The sequence below is a fragment of the Sciurus carolinensis genome, chromosome 7 (assembly GCF_902686445.1).
Source record: "Sciurus carolinensis chromosome 7, mSciCar1.2, whole genome shotgun sequence".
NCBI lineage: Eukaryota > Metazoa > Chordata > Mammalia > Rodentia > Sciuridae > Sciurus > Sciurus carolinensis.
In genome coordinates, this window is record NC_062219.1 from 119,619,680 (window position 1) to 119,641,011 (window position 21,332).

The 21,332-nt window shown below is 48.5% G+C and overlaps 1 protein-coding gene across 2 annotated transcripts; it reads right to left on the bottom strand.

The window, feature by feature from the left end:
• Nucleotides 1-3,430: 3,430 nt before the first annotated feature.
• Nucleotides 3,431-19,521, bottom strand: Def6 (DEF6 guanine nucleotide exchange factor). 2 transcript variants are annotated; one of them, XM_047558540.1, is made up of 11 exons: nucleotides 19,376-19,521; nucleotides 12,693-12,833; nucleotides 11,928-12,113; nucleotides 9,859-10,095; nucleotides 9,628-9,774; nucleotides 7,572-7,680; nucleotides 7,004-7,302; nucleotides 5,721-5,887; nucleotides 5,406-5,604; nucleotides 4,175-4,265; nucleotides 3,431-4,002 (listed from the first exon to the last, which is right to left on the bottom strand). In XM_047558540.1, the coding sequence occupies exons 1-11, from the start codon at nucleotides 19,469-19,471 to the stop codon at nucleotides 3,782-3,784; spliced, it is 1,893 nt and encodes a 630-aa protein (XP_047414496.1). In that variant the 5' UTR covers nucleotides 19,472-19,521; the 3' UTR covers nucleotides 3,431-3,781. The 2 variants fall into 2 exon arrangements, with proteins under 2 accessions (XP_047414496.1, XP_047414497.1); XM_047558541.1 differs by lacking the exon at nucleotides 19,376-19,521 and adding an exon at nucleotides 13,939-14,014.
• Between the last annotated feature and the right edge of the window lie 1,811 nt (nucleotides 19,522-21,332).

Genomic DNA, 21,332 nt, shown 5'->3' on the forward strand with positions numbered 1-21,332 from the left:
AGCTTCCCATGCCAATCCCAATGTGAATCATATTTGGGTATGGGGTGATCTTCCTTTTACTATATCATGCTCAACCTTCAAGGTTTCCCTGTCTTGCCATAGGACATCCAAAAGCCTGGAATAGACACCATTCATCAGTGGGGAAACTGAGGCTCAGGGATTGGCTTACCCTGTCTAGTCTCAACTCTGCGTAGCTTCCAAGGATCTCTGTGGTCAACTCTCTATCTACCTTTCCTCTCGTAGTAATGGTCTTTGAATGTTTGTGCCTGTCTCTTCCTAAAAGAGTGTGTAAATTATACAGCCCTTGCATGTTTTTAAGTAATAGCTAATGATTTTCATTACTTTAAAATGTTGCAGAGGGTGGATATTATTTCTAGGAATTTGTAAATACTTTCTAGGGCTGGAATTGTGGTTCAGTGATGGAGCGTTTGCTTAGCACGCTTGAGGCACTGGGTTCGATCCTCAGCACCACATATAAAACTAAATAAAATAAAGTTTAAAAAAACCTGCCTTTAAAAACTAAATACATATTTTCTATACTTGTGTCTCCATTCCACTTTCCTCTAAAAAAATGTCATTGTAATATATTCTTATGTTTGAAAGTCTGTTTCAAGTAACTATAAAACTCTGAGCAATTTTCTTCTGGTTTGAGTGGCTATTATAAATCTCCAATTGATCAAAACAATACAACCCTGATAAATATTAAACCTAAATACAAAAATCTATTGTAAATATATCTCTTAATTAAGTGGATGTGCTATCTCCCCTATTGATTCATATATTCGTAGTTGAATAATGTCTACAGCAAGTAGGAGAATGCATTCAGCATCAAGTCTAATCCTATTTTTTCATGAGAAAACTTGTTCATAAGTAGATGGGACTTGAGTCTTGATAAAATAATGGCATCTGATTTTCTGAGTTATTTGCCCCCAAAATCACATAGAAATCTTTCTCTTTATTTTGCAGTTCTGGGATTTGAACCCCAGGCCTCATTGCACGCTCGCAAGCACTCTACTATTAGGTTACATTCCAAGTTCCCTCCTTTAAAAAAAAAAAAGAAAGAAAGAAAGAAACAAACAAACAAACAAATTTATTTTGAGACAAAGTCTTACTAAATTGCTGAGGCTGGCCTCAAACTTGTGGTCCTCCTGCCTCAGTCTCCTGAGTAGCAGGGATTACAGGAGTGCACCACGGTACCTGGAAGTTCTTCCTGTTTCAAAGTAAAGATTTAGAAACGTCCTGACTTGAATACAAACATGACATGTTACTCAATATTTGAGTCATTCACCTTCCCAGCACCTACTGTCTTCCACTAGCATTCCCAATTGTTGCTTTGCTCAGTGCTCCAGGATAGCCTTTTTGACTAGTCCACTATTGAAAGAAAGTAGATGGCTGACTTTCTTTTTGAAAACAGAGGTGATATTGTGAAAGAGGAAAGTGGTTTTTGCAAAGTGAACACTTGAAAGTTGAAGATCACATATTGATTTTCTTCAAGCTCTTTGTACCCTAGGGATACCAAAGTCCTAGTAAAAGACCATAATGCTCCCAGCCACAATATTCAGAATCCAGAGGTTTTTGTACCCATAATGTGTATGTTTCTTTCTACTTAAGTTGTTTCCATGTTCTCCTACTCTCCTTTCTTACCTATTGAAAAGTGAAGGCTGGGCTGGAAGTGTAGCTCAGGGATGGAATGCTTGCCTAGTATGCACAAGACCCTGGGTTTGTTTGATCCCCAGTACCACAAAAAATAAATAAGTAAATAAAATTGGGCATGTTGACACATGCCTGCAATCCTGGGACAACTGGGAAGCCTGAGGTAGGAGGATCACAAGTTCAAGTCCAGTCTGCTAACTCAGGGAGACCCTTTCTCAAAATAAAAAGACTGGAGATGTAGCCTAGCTGCACAAGACCCTGGGTTCCATCCCCATCATTGGAAAGAAGAAAAAAAATTAAGGCAATCTCAAATTTCAGCTCCTACCTAAACCTTCCCTTTTCTCTAAATTTCCACAGTAACTGATATTTTAACTTCATTTCCAATCCTTGAAACCTGCATCATGTTATACTAGTAGCTTTGTTTCATGATGTCTTAAATATCTTCCATGCGATTCCTTGAGAACTTGGTGTAGTGCAGTACTGGGGATCAAACCCAGGGCCTTGATGCTTGTGAGACAAGCACTCTACAACTGAGCTATATCCCTAGCCCCCAAAGACATGAACTTTGATATCAGACAGCACATAAACTCTAGGAGCAGAGGGACTGTTTTTGATCCATGCCATTTAGTTAGCACCTAGTATAATACCTAGTATGTAATGAGAACTTTGCCAAGTGAATGAATGGACTTGAGTTTGACTCTTAACTATGCTATCACTTTTTAGCTGTGTGACATCCAGATATTCAATTTCAGAATTTATTCATTCATATATTCCTTCAATAAATATTGCATATTTTTCTAAGATACAATCACTGTGCTAGATTATGCAGATATAGTTGAAGAAGGCATGTCTCTGTCTTCAAGGAACTCATCAATTAGTTATGGATGGGGTTACAGCCAGGGTGAGGCTTACAGGAAGAAAAAGACGAAACTGTAATTAGATCTACAAGTCCTTCATGGGTCAGACTGTCATGGGCCTTGTCTGCCATATATGGGAATGTGAACTTGACTGTCAACACTCTTGTATAGGACTGACTGATTGGACTTTGTGATTTGGACTATATTAAGTATAGGGCAAGATGAAGTCAGAGTCAAAAGTTAACACCCAGGTAGACTATTCAAAGGTCTCAGTTGTGGCAGTGGCCATGATGATGATAAAGGAGGGATAGAAAGAAGAGTATACAGGAGAAGTTACAGGATTTGATGATAGGTTTAGGGTGAGGGGCTTGAGAAAGAATCAAATCTTCTCAGATTCTAGATTCCCATATCTCTTGTCTAAAGTAACAAGGTCAATGAGTCAGAAAACATGCGAAGAAAAGAAAGTTTGGAAGGCTTAGGGCTAACACCCTTAGCCTAAATTGTCTGTCTGTAAAATGACAATAAAGATAGTCTAGTTCTTCAGGTTGTCATGAGAATTCAATAACCTGAGAAATTGCAGGTCACAGAGTAGATGCTCAATAAACACTTTTGGCTGATATTAGTAATAGTGCTTGCCCAATGGCAAAGCACTTAGTCCTCAAACAACCCTCTAGAGTAGGTTTAGTATTAGTTCCATTTTACCAATGTAGAAACTAGTGTATAGAAATGTGAAGAAACCTCACCAAGCCAATCAGTTAATAAGTGGCAGAGTTGGGTTCAGAACCCAACTCTTTAGGTGGTCTAGCTCCAGAGTCCACACTCCTAACCACCTCACCATACCCACTGCCTTTGGAACCTACAAATGGACCTGAGGGAAGGAAGGAGGGAATGGTCGGAGAGATAGACAGACCAGAGCCAAGAACAGTGTTTATTTGGAAAAATGCCTCCACATCGTAGTGGCAGTGGGCAGATGGTCCTTGTTTTGCTTGTTCACTCTCTTTCCCAGATCGGGTCATCGGGACCTTGGGGCTAAAGCACAGAGCCAAGTTCTCAAATATTAACATATCAGACAGTCTCCAAGGTCTGGGGCTTGGGAATGGTACAAAAGATGAACCAGGTTCCATCCCAAACTGTCTCCTGGTTGGAGGACCTGGGCCCCTGGCACCAGGACCTCCGCTCCCTCTCCCAGCAGGGGCCAGTGTCATCCACAGGCCAGCTGTGGCCAGGTCCTGGTGGACATGATGTTAGAAGCAACAAGGGGCTAGGAGAGGCTAATTTTCTGGTGGGGGATCCAGATGGTCTTCTTGACAGGTGGAAGCCGGGACTGCAGTCTCATCCCCACCATTGAGGGACTTCTGTTCACTGCTGGTGGGTGAGGGGGTCCTGTTTCTTTGGGATCCCCAGCGGGTCAGGCGCTTTAGAGAGGAGTCCCGGCGAGCAAGTAGAGGGGGCTGGAAGCCTGTGAAGGAGCTGCTAGTGACCGGACGCTTATCTGGCAGAGAGAAGTCAGGCAAGCAAGGAGAAAAATGCATGTAAGGGGAAGAGGCAAGGGCCTTGTGACCTTTGGTCCCACCACAGCCGGCCTGGCAATCTGGAGGTGTCCTTTTTTCCTTCCCTTGTTCCTCCCAACCCCAGGGAAAGCTCCAGAGTCTACTCCTTCTCACCTCCAGGCTCAATTGGATGCATGAGCCTGTTCATCTGGACATTCCAGTGTTTCACGTTGGTGCTGGCCTGGCGCAACTTCCGCTGAGCAGCCTGTGAAGGCAGGGCCAGTGGGGAATGGGTCAGATCCTTCATCCATGACTGATGATCCTGATCTTTTCAGGTTCAAAGCCCTTTAGAATCTGACCAAAGCTACTAATGATCTTCCTAGAAACCCATGCATAGTAATAAAGATTTATGCAGATGAACAGAGTTTGCCTCCAATTTTAGGGGACTCATGGACCCTCAAGGGTAAAAAATTTATAATAATAATAGTCTCCATTTACTGAGCAGCTAAGCTGTGCTAAGCATACTTATCTTAATTTCTAGAGCAGAAGTTAGCAACAAACAGTTCAAAAGGGGTTAAGTGACTTGCCCAGGGACACATACTGAGCTCTAAACCACTGACCTAACATTCACAAATCATGGTTGCAGGGTGGGCAGATCATGGAGGAACTGTCCCTTCTTATGTTGCATATTTCTGTGTTGTTTAAAATTTTTTGCCATGATTTTGTAAGGCAATAAAGTCAAAATAAAATCATCAATATTAATAAAAGTAAAAGATCAAAAATTAAAATAGGAAAATGTTTAAACCTCTTCTATGGAGATTTGTGCTTCAGGGAGTGAAGTCCAAGTGTAGGGACGGTAAGACAAGGACTTGGAAGAGTAGGAGGAAAAAAATCTGCCTAGATTAATGATTTACTGAATTTTTTTTTTTTTTTTTTTTTTTTTTTTTCTTCTGGGCTGGGCAACAAACCCAGGGTCTCATGCATGCTAGGCAAGAGTTACACCGTTGGGGGACATCACCCCCCCACCCCCCACTCCCCTTTTCATTTTATTTTGAGCTGAGGTTTCCTAAATTGCCAGGGCTGGTCTGTGTCTCCAGATTTTTCTGCCACAGTCTCCCGAGCAGCTGGGGTTGCAGGGGCGTGCCTCCACGCCTGGCCAGATTAATAATAAAAATAAACATAGCAGCAATGTTTCTTCAATACTTATACTAAAAATCATATATTATCATCTCATTTATTTTTCGGAGCAATGGAATTACCAGTTTAGAGACTGGAAATGAAGAGAGGTTAGGCGGTTTGCCGGGTCCCACAGTCAGCTGATGGTAACGCAGGGTTTGAGGGACGGCAGTTTAGCTCCGGATCACACGCTCACCCCGCCCTCCACCCTGTTCCACCCAGGCCTCACCTCCACGTCCTCGTCGGCCCTCTGCCGGTTCTGCCGCACCTCCTCCAGCTGCTGCTGGGCCCGCTGCAGGGAGCGGCTCTGCAGCGCCATCTCCTGCTGCAGCTCTTGCTTCTCCTGCTGCGCGCGTTCTATGTAGCGCTCCTGCTCTTCCTTCAGCTGCATCAACTGCTTCAGCTTCTCCTCCTCCTCCTCCAGCAGTCTGTCGGGAGTGTACCGCGTCGTCTCCAGTGCCAAGGCACCTCGCAGGTGCTCAGTAGTGGGAGGACCCAGAGGGGGTTGTTGGTGGATAAGCAGGAAAGGGTCCCTCAGGCCTACCTGGTCTGCGCGAGGCGCACTGCCTCCTCATCCCGCCGCGCTTTCACCTCCAGTTGCAGAGCCTCCTGCAACCGCTGCTGCATCTCCTCCAGCTCCTTGATGCGCTGCCGCTGCCGAGCAGCTTCCTCCTTCTTCAGCTCCATCTCAGCCTGCATGGAGGCTCGAGCCTGCAGGGAATGGGTTGGGTGGTAAATGGGTGGTAAATGGGGAGGCTGGGGAGTTTGGCGGCTGGTGTGCTGCAGTTCCCTGGGGCTCCTATACCAGGCTACCTGGGGGTGAGGGACTGGAGAATTCATTTATTTTGGGTTTTCCTGATCTGACCCCTTTCTGAGAGCCTGACTAGATCAGATAATGGTTAGTGAACAGATGGCCTAGACATTTCCTTCCTAGCACTATCTTTAGTAATAATAATTAGGGCCCCGGATGTAGCTCAGAGGCAGAGTACTTACCTAGGATGCCCATAGGCCCTAGGTTCGATCCCCAGTGCCACCCCACCAAATTACATACTACTATATATATTAAATAATGTAGTATGTTATATTACAACCAAATAACAAATTAAAATATAATCATCTCCTAGCACCAGCTCTGATAATTATATTATGATATATATTATAATATCATTATGGCTGGGGTTAGGAAGGAGGTGGTTAGAATTATTGAACACTTTACAAGTGCCTACTCACTTAATCCCTACCCTACCTCCATGAGCAAAGTTCTATCAATATCAACATTTACTCTTAGGTAAATGAAGCACAGAGAGGCTAAGTAACTTCCCTGAGGTCACAGTGCTCTTAAAAGGCAGAGTTGGATTGAATCCACCAGTCACTGACACTAGACCAAATCTTTTGAATCCTAAATCTAATAGCCTTTGCAGGCCTACTCTACATCCACAGAAGTCTATTTGCCTTTCTGCAGATCGCAGTTCAAATCTAGTCCAAGCTTGGCCCAAACCATTCTCAATCAGTCTTTAGCTGCTCCTGGAGTCCAAGCTACCGTCCCCTAAAAAAGATCTTGGAACCTGGCCCCATTCTACACCTGTCACTCAGTCCTTTCTCCCCTTCATACCATCCCTCATCTCAAGTCATCCTTTGGCCAGATTCCCATCCTACCCTGTATTTCCTTAGTCATAAGTCACACCCATAGCACAGCCGGGTCCCATGTGCCACTTTCTAGTCCAATGCTTTGTTCCTGCAGTCCCCAATCCAAACCAAACTCCGCCTCAACGCTCAACCCTCCGCCCCGCCCTCCGCCCCAGGCCCCGCCCCCAGGGCTGACGCCACCTGCTCCGCTTCCCGCAATTGGTCCTCCAGCGCCTGCTGCAGCTCCCGGTGCTGGCTGCGACGCCGCTCCTCTTCCTCCTGCAGCAGCCGCTCCGCCTGTCGCTGCGCCTCCTGCAGCAGTTCCAGCTCCTGCAGCTTGCGCTCCTTCTCCTCCTGCAACTGCTGCAGCCGGAGCAGCTCCTCCTCCTTGGCTGCCCGGCGTCGCTCCCGCTGCTCCCGCTGTTCGCGCCGCTTCTGCTTCAGGTCCTTGTGCAGGGATGTCTTCCCCTCCGCCTGCAGCCGGATCGCAGTCTGGATGGCTAGTGCGGAGCGGGAGACGGTTACCTGGGACCTAAGGAGTCTTTCAGGTCCACTTTCTAGCTCCCGCGGAGCTAAATATCATCACTATCACGCCCTTTTCTGCCTTTATTATTATTATTTTTCGGTGCTGAGGGTGGAACCTAGGGCCTCGCTCATGCTAAGCAAGTACTGTACCATTGAGCTCTCTCGCCAGTCCTAACATTCCCCATTTCCAAGATGGTGCTACTGAGGCCAAACCAGACGCAGGCACCACCCATCGTGCACTCACCGGCTGTCCATTCCTGGCGCTGGCGTGTGTCTGAGGCGCTCATCTCATATGTGCGGCTGGCGGTCTTCACACAAAACATGCAGCGCTTTCCTTCACGGTCTGGCAGCACCTGAGAGAGGGTAGGTGGCTCAGCCTGGCTGGATCACTGAGGTCTTGGCCACGCCTGCTCTAGGAGTGCCCTGGCTCAAGCCCCTCCCCATACTAGCTGACCATATTCCCTTCGAACTCTGCCAGGAGACGGAGTGGCTTGGCACGGAGGGTTGGTTACAAAGGTACTTGAGTTTCCACAGCTCTAGCCTTTGCTCTTTTAAGGCTGGATGGGGCCATTTTCATCTTGGTGTCTTTCCACAGGGCCAGGTACATAGTGCCTGCTGGAACACTTCTGCTCACAGGGGCCTGCCTACCCATGCCCACTCACTTCATGGCAACCCTTCCTGGTGAGAAAGTTCATGCATTCCTCAGGTATTTGGAGCATCTACTGAATGCTACTCAGCGTCGTAGGGGTTGGGGATACTAAGGTGTGCCTAACACACCAAGTCCCTGCCTTCACAATGCTTGCATTTCGTGGAAACTAGCAGCTGCTACCATTGAGCTTCTCATGTCCTAGCACTGTGCTAGTGTTTTATGTGCATCATTTTACCCACTACTCCCCACACCCTTGCCAGGCAGGCATTATTGGCTCTGCTTTACAGAGAAAGAGACTGAGGCTCTCAGAGTTCCGGGAACTTGTTCAATTCATTGCCTGTTAGTGGAGAAGCTGGGAGTTCCACCTACATCTGTGCTCTTTCCACAGCAACATCTATTCCCTTATGTGACAAAAATGAACAGAGCCTAGGATAGCTACAGTTTAAATGTAAAATAACAAGAGTTGGCTAGGATGTAGAGAAATTGGAATCCTTATATACCACTGGTAAGAATGTAAAATGGTATAGCTGCTGAAGAAACATTTGGCAGTTCCCCCCAAAGTAAGAATTACCATATGATCAAGCAATTCATATCCCAGGATGTCTATACCCAAGAGAAAGAAAAACATGTCCACATAGAAACTTACACATAATAGCATTGTAACAATAGCAAAAAAGTGGAAATAACACAAATGTCCGTCAACAAATGAATGGATAACAAAATGTGGCATTTCCATACAATGGATTATTAGTCAGTCTTAAGAAAGGAAATTCTGATACATTCCATGACAAAGATGAATTTTGGAAATGATGCTAAGTGAAAGGAGCCAGACACAAAAGGAAAAATGTTATATAATTCCACTGATATAAGGTATTTAGGATAGGCAAACTCAGAGACAAAGTAAAATAAAGGCTGTCAGGGGCTCAGGAGAAGAGGGAATGAGGCGTTGGTGCTTAATGGGTACAGAACTTCTGTCTGGGGTGATAAAAAAACTTGAAAATAGGTCATGGTGATGATTGCCCAATATTGTAAAGGTACTTAGTGCTACTGAATTGTACATCTAAGATAGTTAAAATGACAAATTTCATATATGTGTGTATATGTATATATCTCCATATATACTGACATATATGGAGAGAGAGCTATATACACTGATACATATATATGTATATATCTGTATCTGTCTATATATCTACTGTTTAAAATACTGCTGTTTTAGGCCTCTAACATAATAATGAACTCAGCTAAGGGAGGAGAATGGAAAGGAAGGAGGATAAGGAATATGGGGCGAAGATAAGTGAAGGAGAAAAGCCTTTGAAAGGGATTTTTTAAGAAAAAATTTGCTATGAAGTATAGACAGACAGAAGTATAGATAGAAACCATTTCCTCTGAAATCTTTAGCAAAATCAACATTATTCACCACCGAGTTTGGTACTTATGTTAGTATTTAGTATTAGTATTTGGCTTTAGTTGTTTTAAAGTCTGACATGCACCTCGAGAATGGCCTCAAGGTACCCAGGAATATTTGGGTTACACAAACCTAGCAGAAATTTGTGTTTCCTCCATTCTTCCTCCTGACTCCCTATTGTCACACCACCCTGGGGACCCTCAGGACCCTGAGGCATCCTCGACATTTCAATCATGCCCTCACCTCCACACAGCAGTGGGCGTCCAGTGGGATGCTGCCTCTTTTCTCTTTGCACTCTTCACTCCCGAAGTAGCAGAGGCAGCTGGGCTGCAGCTGGAACCAGCGTTCTGCCCAGTTTCTTCTCAGGTGTCCCCGCTTCCAGAGGTAGCCCTGCCAGTCAGAGTCAAGTCAGAGGCTTCATAGGCCCCCCCATAACCCTCCTGGTGATCCTCCCTGGTTCCCAGCTTGGCTGACCTGCTTCAGGACATCTTGGATGAGCTCCTGGTAGACCTCATGGATGGCCATGCTGAGGGTGTCCCGTCCCACGCCCCGCAGGCAGCGGCCAGAGTTGAAGAGCTCCAGGAACTGCCAGACACTGAGCCCCCCGGTGGTCTGGGCTGCCTGGGCCTCCTGGGCCAGCAACTCCTCCAGCTCACCCAAGCCCACCTCCAAGCTCATGCTGCTGAGCACCTTCTTCAGCAGGTATTCTACCTGGATGGGGAGGACAGCAGCAGGCTATATTGCCAGCACCAACACCAGGGGGCGCTCGATCTGGGGTCCTAGAGCCTGGTGGAGGGGGTGAAGTACAAGGGGTGGGGAGGACCAGAGGACAATGCTAAGGGAGACCAGGATAGAGATTTGGGAGGGAACTCCGGAGCTCTACTCTCAACTCAAGCATCCTTGTTCCCTTCCTAGCCCCAGTCCTACTTCTTCCTGTCTTAAATTAAGGGCAGGGTGAAGGTGGGAGCTAAGAGCTGGGGGCCAGGCAGAGGCGGCAACTCAGACAAGTCACAGATGGTACAAAACTCTCACCTAATACCCTTACTTTGCAGATGACAATACAAAAGCCCAAAGGGGGAAGTGACTTACTTTAAGTCACACAACAAGTTGGGGGCAGCTAGAACTCCATTTGGATCTCCAGATTCCCATCTGGGTTCTTATTCCAAACCCCAATCCCCAACCCTGTATCATTGCCTTGTGGGAGGGCAGGGGATGGGGGGTGGGAGTAAGCAGGGCAGGGACAGGAAACCCATTACAGAGGAACAGGAAGTAGTGGTTGGGGTATATCCTGCTGAAGTTTGTTCTCACTGCATGTTGATCATAGCAGCAAGAGGCCTCCTGGTCTCTGAGAGGCCACTGGCAGGGAATCTGACAAGGTCGTTCATGTAGATGGACACATGTCCCTCTCCTGCCCCAGCAGTGTCTTTGAAAACTTTCTTTAGAACCTTCACCCTGAGGGCCACCAAATCTTGCCCGGGGTTTAGTGGAGGGCATTCGTTCAGGGCTTGGGTAGCTCCCCAACTCTTCCCACAGACTGAAGTTGTTAGACAAGCTAGAACTGTGTGTGTGTGTATGTGTGTGTGTGTGTGTGTGTGTGTGTGTGTGTGCGGTGGTGGTGCTGGGGATTAAACCCAGGACCTCAGACATGCTAGACAAGCAATTTACCACTGAGCTAAATCCCCAGCCTGATGTGCTAAGACTTCTGTAAACACCCTCCTTTGTGTCCTCTACTCTGAAGATCCAAATTCACCCTGGTGCTGCTATAGCCAACCACCGGAGGACTAAAGGGTCAGGATAAGGCTGAATGGGCAGGGTAGAGAATTAGACCAATGGGGAAGGGTGCAGGTGGACAGCAGGTAGACAGGAAAAGAAAATAACTGCTCTTGGCTTAACCCAGGAACTAAGGAGGTAGTGGCTATGTTCCTGGCCTCTTCTCCCAGGATGCTCTATCTCTGGGCCTCTGAGTCAGCCCTGACTCTCCAGAAAGAAGAAGAAGAAGGAGAAGAAGACAAAGAAGAAGAGGAGGAGGAGGAGGAGGAGGAGGAGGAGGAGGAGGAGGACGAGGACGAGGAGGAGGAGGAGGAGGAGGAAAAGAAACAAGTGAGAAATCTGGAACTAGGGCTAGACTTTGTTGCCCACCTTGAGTAACTGAAGTTACTTCCTGTCTCAGCAAGGTCTCCCATTCCCTTATAAAGATTTCCAGTGCCTAAAAATCACAATATTTGACCTTAAGTGTTCTCATTTTAAAATGTTCAGCCATGTATCATTAAACGTTTCTGTTTAATGAAGTTTGCAGACCATTTTTCCTCCTGTGAGGACGAGCAGAACCTTGAAAGAAGTGTACTTTTGGTTCTGGAAAAAGGCACAGTTGCTCCAATGTGGATAGTTCTAGGTATCTGGAGGTAGCTGAGCAGGGACAGGTACCAGCATGGGGAGACAGTGAAGAGAGAGGAAGTGGGGGGTACAGAAAGTGATTTGACTTCATGGTTTTGTCGGGGCCTGGCCCCAAGTGACTCAGTCCCCGGGTCTGCCATCATCCTCACCTCATCAGGAACCATGATCAGAGGGTACTTGTCCTCAGACAGGAAGTTGAAGAGGCACCAGAGGCGGAAGGCATCCTGATTGGAGAGCATGCTGTTCCCGTTGCTATCTGCTCGATAGTTCTTCTTGGCCGTCAGGGTCCAGCACAGCTCATCAAAGTGCTCTTTAACGAAAGCCCCCTCTTCCACCTGCCACCAGGCCTGCCAGTCAGCCATCCGTCCCCTCCCTGCTCTACTACCAAACAAGGCTCCCACTGGGTTGCTTGTGTTCATCCACATCCCACCTCCCCACCCCGCCAAGTCCTGCGCTGAATGTGGGGAATCCCTGAGCCCATTACCAGGTAACTAGCTGGTTCCAGTCTCCCAACTGCCTCCCAACATACCCACACCCACCCAAGTACCCTGCTGACAGAGAAATGCCCAGGGGGAATGGAGGCCAAAGAGAGTCTGGGAAGAGACGACAGGTGAGGGAGCAGGGTGACATCAGAGCTGGAAGCTAGCGGTGGGTTTAGGCAGGGATGGGGTGGAAGGTTGTGGGTAGAGTGGAGGCTAGGAGAGGGGAGACACTGAGGGTGAGCTGAGCGGAACGAGAAGGGGACAGGTGGCTGGGATGTGATGGATAAAGATGGGAGAACAGGATGGACAGAGGGGGCAGAAGTGGGAGTTAACTGGGGGGTAGGGAGGAGTTGGAGTAGCAAGGTGTTGGGGTGCTGGCCAGCCTGGGGAAGTGGAGAGAGGTTAGAAGTGCCCTGCACAAGTGAGGCCCACCTTGTCCAGGATGTACTTGTTGAGGTAGGGCATATAGCCCTGGCTGGACACAGGGCCATCATCATCATCTCGGAAGTGCTCCTCCAGGGCCACGGGGTCATGGGGGATATGCAGGACCGTGTACAGGTTGTGGGACAGCACCTGAGACAGAGTGGCAGTTTGCCTTTCTGCACCCCAAACAAAATTGGGCTAAAGTACCATGCCCACCTCCCTGCTCACTGCCACCCCCATCCCCGCTGAGTCCACTGCACACTGTTCAGTTCGATAATAACTAAAACTTATCTACATTCTGTGTGCCAAGCACTGAGCTAAGCACTTCATATATCATTCACTTAACCTCCCTACTGACTAGTCATATCCTCTTTTATAGATGGAAACACCCCTGAGGCTCTGAGATGTTCCTCAGCTGGCAGAACTGGTAGAGCAGAGATTCAAACCCTGGCAGCCATGCTTTCAACTGCTTCAATAGGTGCCAGTGTCTTCTTTCTACAGACAGGACACTGAGGCTTACGGGGTCCATTAACTTGCCCAAGGACCCACAGCGAGTGAGTGCCTGGGATTCCAATCCAGCTCTGCCAGGCTTCAAAGCCCAAGTGTTCCCCACAGTGCTGGCCTATGTGCAATGAGGCAGCAGCCCTGAATTTATCAGTTTCCATCATAGACTCAGTGTTCAGGCTGCGGTGTGCCTAGCACCCAGGTGTGTCTGATCATCAAAGGGCCCTTCAAAAGGCTGAAGAGGGCTGCAGAGGGCTCAAAGAAGAGTCATGAAAAATGGTCTGTGAGAGGGGGAGGCTGGGCCAGATGGATGGTGGTGGTCATGATGGTGCATAGGGGAAACATGGGTCTGTTGAACACATTCAAGCTATTAAAACAAAGTCAAAGAAATTTGACTATGGAGATCTGATAGAAATCAATTTTAAAATATGTTCTAGAGCAATTCTGTTATAGCACTTATCATAGACAGTGTGAATGATTTAAAAAGTTACTATTGCACACTCACCTCTCTCTCTCTCTCTCTCTCTCTCTCTCTCTCTCTCTCTCTCTCTCTCTCTTTTAATTTTTATTTTGTATAGTTGTAGATAGACAGCATGCCTTTATTTGCTTATTTTGTATGGGGTGCTAAGGATCAAACCCAGTGCCTCATACATGCTAGGCAAGTGCTCTGCCACTGAGCCCCAGCCGCATCCTGTGCTCTCTTATGCGCACCAAATGCAATCAAATCAATGCTCCACCATTAGCAGTTCACCTTGGAGTCAGTTCCTCGGAAGCAGGAGCTGGCCTGTCTCAGAGATGGTGTGTGTGCCAAGGCTTCATTTTATTCTCTTTTGAGAGAGGAAGGGGAGAAAGAATTGAGACTTCTTCCCAGTGTTCTCCAGGGTATCAGGTTCTTGGCAAAGCAGGCAAGTGGGGGACCCTGCTGGGTGTTGTTGGGGTGGGTGTTTCTGATGGATTTCTCATGATTTTCAGAGTGAAAGCTGGAGTCCTTCCAGAGGCCTCCAGGCCCTGTGACTTGGCCTGCTGTACCTTCTTGACCTTGTCTCTCTTGCTCACCTCTCTCCAGCCTCTCAGGGCTCCTTGCTGTCCCTCAAAACAGAACATACTCTTGCCTCAGGGCCATTGTTCTTGCTCTTCTTGCAGCCTGGAACCTTCCTCTCCCGGGTCACTGCATGGCTTGCATCCTCTCCTCCTTCCCATTTTTACTTAAGTGACACTTTCTCAAGAGAAGGTTCCCTTGGTCATCTTATTTAAATTTACAGCCCAGTTCCCTCTAACCTCTGCACCTGTCATCCTGCCTCTGCTTTGTTTTCCTCCATGTCATTTATCATCATCCATCATACTAGAAATTTTATTTACTCAATGATCTGTTTCCTCTGTGTAGAATGTCAACAACACTAAGTTGAAGATTTCTCACTCACCATTCTATCACTGGGCCTGACACATAGTATAAATACCTACTGGGTGAACTCAAATCCTTCATGGGAAGAAATAGAAAAAACGCGAAAACCAGACAGACATGGACCGAATCTCCTGAGCAGGTAAACTTCCCTGGGCCTCCATTTCCCTATCTCTACAAGGAGAGAGTACATAAAACTGACCCTAAAGAAGCACACGTTGCTTGAGCTGCTCCCTTCCTTGGGTTTTCTGCCACACTGTCCTCCAAGACCTATTCAGCTAGTTTTCCTCACCAGTACCTTTTGCCACTGGACTCCGAAGAACCCAGGGCAGAGACCCCTGTGAACTGTCAGGTATCAGGACCAGGAGGAATTAGATGCTCCAGACACTCTGGGCTCAGTGGCAGACCTCAGACTGCCAGGCTTCCGGTGCCTGGGTGGGGTGGGGGTGGGGTTTAGGGAGAGGGGTCATGCTGGAAAGGAAATGGCAGAGGTGGAGGAGTGTCAGGGTGGAGGATTGAGGAGCAGGAGCTTACTTGCAGATCTCAATCAATTCTCAGCCCTGGAGGCAGGGACTCTCATTATCCTCATTTTACACATGAGGATATCAAGGCTTAGAGAGAGGAAGTGTCTTGCCCAAGGTCTGGCTCAGAAGCCCTGCTCTTGATCTTTACACTGCAGGGGTTCTGGGGAGCTGGTGAAACTGAAATATGCCAGCCCCGCCCTGACCTACTGACTCAGAGTTTCCAGGGGTGGGGTCCAGGTGTCTATTTTTCATAAACTGCCATCTGGTCTCTCTCAGGACACCCACAGTCTCTCTCATCTGCCTGGGCAGTCCCTGACCACTGGGTCAGTAGCCATAGACCTTGAGAGGCTTAATTTATTCATTCTTTCCTCTGGAGGCCTGGGGAAGGGGGGAGCTAGGCCCCCTCTAGGGACTTGGAGTCCTCTAAAACCCCAGGTGTAGGAGTCAGGTCCACATTGACAGTAAGTCAGTAAGGGCTGAGGATGTAGCTCAGTGGCAGAGTGCTTACCTAGTATGCACCAAGCCATGGGTTCAATTCCCAGCACCCCCAAAACAAACAAAAGTCAGTAAGGAGGCTGACACAAGGTGCATGCCTGTAATTCCATCTACTCAGTAGGCTGAGGTAGAAGGGTGGTAATTTCAGTCAACGTAGGCAAGTTAGTGAGCCCATCTCAAATAACCTTCAGGAAGGATCCTAAACCCAACAGACTAGGAAGTACATGCAGACACAGGGGGTTTGGGAATCCATAAAAGCACCAAGCAATGACTTCACAAAGAATGAATAACCTCTCTCCTAAATGGACTATGATCTTTAAAGGAGTCTAGGTTCCAAGTGATCCTTTTAAAAGACACAGATCCTTCAAGTTACTTAACATACTTCAGTGGGAACTAAAGTGTAACTATTATCATGGAGTGCTGGAAATTATAAAAGGTGAATTTCTGGATTAGCTATGTAACCTACTGTGGGCAAGAGGGGGTCGAAGGGGTTGTGTGTGGACAGAGGCCCAGAAAAGGGAAAGGAGAGGTTGCATCAAGGATTGAGTTCATCTACTCCATGTCTTTATTTTGAGTTATTTTTGTAACCTTGCTGGATGGCTCCGTGTTCCCCAGATTAACCCTCCTGCTTTAATAGATGTGAAACTGGAGGACCACAGATGTGCAGTCACTTTCCCAAGGTCACTGGGCTTGGGAGCAGTATAGGTCAGAGCCTATGTGGTCCTGAGTCATGTTATCTGCATGTCATTAAATCATATTCCCCTTCCCACCCCCACGTCCTTGTCTGAGGAGGCCAGCAGCACACAAGGGTCAAGGCACAGCGGATGACCCTGGCCAGCAGATTTCTGGACTGAATGTTCTTAACTTTCCCTCCACAACAGAGCAGAAAGGAGGCAGAGCCTGAAGCTCAGGGATTTTCAGTGAGCAAGAGAGCTTTGCTGGGCTCCAGGACTACCCTGAAGCGGGAAGCTCAGGAGCCTGGGAGGCCCCTGCGCACCCTCCCTGTCTCCCCCAGCTCTGATCTGTCAAGATGAAGCTGCAGACCCGCTGCCATCCCCAGGTCCTTGTCAAGTCAGGCTCACTGCTCCATATGCTCATCCCTGACAGGGAGGATGACCACACTCCCAGCAGATCCTCCCATGGGGAGAGGGTGTGGCCCCTGGGAACACCTTCCTTCCGAAGGGCTCCCCTCTTTACAGCCCTGTCTGGATGGCTTCTCATTCCTCAAGCTCTTAAAGGAGAGTCTGGGCATCTGCACAAACTTCCAGCTGGTCAGAAGTCATTCCCACTGGTGTATTTTCACTGTTCTCAACCCAACTGGATGAAAGCATCATACTTTTTTACAAGAATCCAGAAGATAAAATGCATCTGGTTTTTCCATCCAAGCCTTTTCTTCTCCAGGAAAATACTCTCCACCCCTCTGGCTTTGCTCAGGTCTTGCTCTTCTTCCTCCTGCCCCTGGCCTCATCAGGAGTGTGCCCAGGACAGCCAAGGCAGCCCCTCTACTGACACTCAGGGGAGAAGCAACAATTCTTGCACAGGCATAGAGGTCTGGCTGGTAGAGTTCTCCTTCCTGGTCCCAATTATGGACCCCAAGGTTAGGGAAATTTTAGTAAGTATAACCCTGAGACTTTCCCCTTTGTCCCCATGTCTTAGCAGGGGATGGGGTGGGTCCTGCAGGGTCTGTCTCCCCTGCTTTTTCCTCTGCCTTCTGATCACTTCTCTATTACTTCTCTGCCTTTCTGGCATCCCCACCCTCAACACTATATTACTTCCTCCCACTTGGACTTGGGGGAAATTTGCCTTCCCTCCTATGCAGGGGCCCTGCCATTTCTGCTTCACCCCAACTGGCCTGAGCTTCCCACTGTTAAATTAGGTTCCCAAATTGAACAAGTTTTCTGTCAGGTAGGAGTGAAATCTACCATTACCTGTGTGACCAGAGTTGATGGCAGTGGGCTCAACATGAGCTGTAAGTGGTACAAAGATAGTGCACAATTCAAGTGTGTGACATCTCCAAGGATTCTCCCTAGAAATACTCCACCTGTGGGGATGAGGAGTGGGTGTTGGGCCAGAGGCTCAGGCTAGGGAGCCTTACTGGTAGATGGCATCAGAAAACAGGAACCACTTGAGGGCTGAACCCTCCATATATGAGGGACACAGAAAGCCTCGAGAGAGCTCAGAAGCCACAGAGGCAGAAAATGGTATTTTGGGAGCAAGAATTCATGGGGTTGATTCTCTTGGCAAGATATAAAAGGGCAGAGTGGGAGGTGGTGTGGGGGCACTTTCTACAGGGATGGTGTTGGATGATTTATTTTTCTTCTATCCATTCAGAGGTCTCAACTAGATAACATTATCTTTTTTATTTATTTTCCCTGGTACTGGGGATTGAATCTAGGGGTGCTCTATCACTGAGCTAGCTACAGTGGCTCTTTTGAGACAGGGTCTTGCTAAGTTGATGAAGCTGACCTCAAACTTATAATCTTTCTGCCTCAGCCTCCCAAGTCACTGGGATTACAGGTGTGTGTCATCATGTGTAACTAGATGACATGACCTGCAACAAAAGGATTTAAGTTGGATGTAAGGAAAAACCTTCCTGTTGGGAGTTTCTCTCCAGGAGACCAAAAGTGGACTCTCCTTCCTGGGAAAGTAGAAATTATTAATTTATTAAATTTGGCAAATCTGGCAAAGGGTTAGATCATGGGATGGGACTAGCTTGGGGCATTCAAGTTCAACAATATGGGGGTGAATGGATCTGGCACAGTGCTCCTTCTATCCCATTTATCTGCCAGGTTTCTAGGGACCTCCTACCTTAGTCATTAGGAATGGAGGTTGAGACTGCACCCCTCTTTTGAAGGAAGGGAGACACCAGGAATTTAGAGCCTAGCCTCATGCCAGGAACATCATCTCATCTGGGGTACACGCAATAAAAGTGTATGAACTAACCCCTAAGGCAGGTCCTAGAAAGTTGAGACCAACGCTGCTTCTTTCCCTGTGATCCCTGGTTCTAGCAGCCCTGACCCTTGCTTCTTCCCCCACTAAGTAGGGTTGGGAAGGCAGTACTAACCCACTGGAGGAAGAGAGGAAAATTATTTGGCCTCTCTAGAACTTTCCAGAACTTCTAGATGACAAATATTTTTGGACAATCACTGATGGGACTTTTCCTGGGCTAGCTTTTGAGGTCTGAAGGCCCATGTTTCCTTCCTAGTCTGCTGAGTGTGTGTGCACATGCACATGGGTGGAACAGGATAGTGAGCTGGGTAGTAGTATAATGGGGTCGGCAGTCCTCACCCACTCCCCAGCTCTGTCTCCCATGTGGGTTCAGCAGGCTAGATTGATTTAGAAGTTCCAGAGGAAATGACTGACAAGTACTAACTATCTTTCTCCAAAGCCAGGAGGAACTGGCAGGGAGGAGCTAGGTGCATGCCCCAGCATGACTCTGGGGAGCTGTGTGTGCTCATCCCATGGAGTCTGGCAGGTGGTCCACCCAACTCATGGTCTTCAGACCCCATGATGTGACCTCTACCCTTCAGTCAGCGGGTTGGTTCTGCTCAGTGGCTCTGTATGCACTTCACTGAAGCCTCTGAATGGGGGCAGCAACATCTACCCAGCGATGCTGGCCCAGTCACCGAGTACCAGTACTCCAACCCCAGGCTGGGGCCGCTGGATGGCTGGGTGCCCACACAGTAGCACAGCATTCATGCCTAACACCCAGGCGGCAGGGACTGGTATGGTGTGTCTGCCAGCCTCCCCTGGGCCCCGGTGCCCCTCACCTTGAGCTGGGACTTGGAGACCTTGCCACTCTTCTCCACATCCAGCGCAGTGAAGGCGTACCAGATGGACTTGAGCAGCTCCTTGCGCAGGGCCATGGCTGAGGCGCCCGCCCGGCCCAGGGGCGGCTCTTAACACCAAGATCCGGTTTCAGGAAATGCAAACGGCTGCAGAGACCGCAAAGGGGCCCTGGTGCAGAGCAAGAGCTCCACCTGTCTGCTTTTTCTGGTTCCCTGAGCTGGCCTATTGCTCTGGCAGTGCTGAGTAGCCCCACTCCCCTGCATGGGAATGGGGACCAACTCTCTGCGTTAGAGCCGTTCTGATGGGGCTGGTTCTCTGGCTGTGAGGCCCTTTTAGAAGCCCCCTTGTCCGAGGGCCTTCCCAGGCTACCAAGAGGCAGCTCCCTGAGGGTGAAAGAAAATCCATCCTGACTTGGGAGTCACATTTATCAGGCGTGAGGCCTTGGATTAAGTTACTTAACCTCCCTGAATCGATTCCCCTTAGTAAATAGAAAAATGCCAACCTTACAGTGTTGTAAGGATGCCTGAGAACGGATGTAAAGTACATAGTAGAGTCTGGATAACGCTTCTTTTAGTGCCACCTAATGTAACCTTGGTGGTGGGGCTCCACCCAAGAGGAAGAAAACAAAGACAACGCCACAAAGCTAGAGGAACTGGGCCAGGGCACCTCTCCAGGTCAGGCGAACTTGGCACTTGATTTGCTGGCTCACCATTTCCTAGGCATTGGCTCTAAAAGGCACTGAGCGCACTGCTCACCCTGCGCCTGGTGGCCCTGAAGACACCAGACTATACCTGAAACACACAGGGGTGAGTCTTGTGGTGAGGCCCAAACTCTAGGATCCTGGCAGGGGCAGTTTTGGGACTGGGGGCCCTCCACATCGGTGTTACCGTATCTTTAGACCCATGCCCTCAAAGGCTGGGCATACCACTCCAGGAGTGGCGATATTAAAGAAAGCTGCAGGACAACTCTGAGACACTGCCTTGCGGCGGACAAGCCTTAGCCCTCTGCTTCCAAAGGGATTCGAGTCATTGGGAGCCTTCCACGCATGCTAGCAGTACGGCCAGGGCATGGGGTTCTGTTACCAGGTGGCAGGAAAGGGCGTGGGGCACCATCACAGTTGAGAGGAGAGAGGGAAAGGGACATCTCCCAACTGCAGTGCTTCCACCTGGACAGGGTCAAACCCACAGCTCCTTTTCATCAGGGTCCTTTCCTTGCATTCCTTTCTCCCTGTGGGGCTGGTCTGATCTTACCACTCTTTTTTTTTTTTTTCCCTTTTGTGGTGCTGGGGATTGAACCCAGGGCCTTGTGCATGTGAGGCAAGCACACTACCAACTGAGCTGTATCCCCAGCCCTTACCACTCACTTTTCAGTGGGGCTGATTATGGTTTTGGAATCCCACAGCAGAGCCCTAGACACCTGGGTGCGCCCCAGCTGCCCCCAGAGCTGGGTAACACAGCCAGGTCTTCAGCACCAGAGCAGTGAGGCATCAGAACTCTGGTAACCTTGACAAAGGTGCCCCTCGGCCCTGCTTTAACCCGGGGTTTTGCCCCCTTGTGGGAGTTGCATGCAGTCAGGGGTGGTTGGGGCTGGAGGGGCTCAGGCTACATTCCACAAAGGTAGGAAAAAAAAGAGTTTTTCCAGCCTGACAATTCCAAGGACTGAGATTCTCTCAGAGCTTGGAAGCAGTGGTCACTCTGGTCCTGTTTGGTTACCCTAGAGCCCACCTGCTCAGGTGGCAGGAAGCTCTCCTGGGCTTCTCTTACACAGGCCTTCCTCCCAACTGGGCCCCAGTTAGCCCAACCTACCAGTCAGGCCTCAAGGCTGAGCAGTTTATGCCAGAGAAACAGGGCTGAGAGCTTGACTTGACCAACCCTGCCACCAGGGTGCAGAGCTGGAAGAATGGAGGAACCCAGGTGGAAACTTGGAACTTTTATTAAA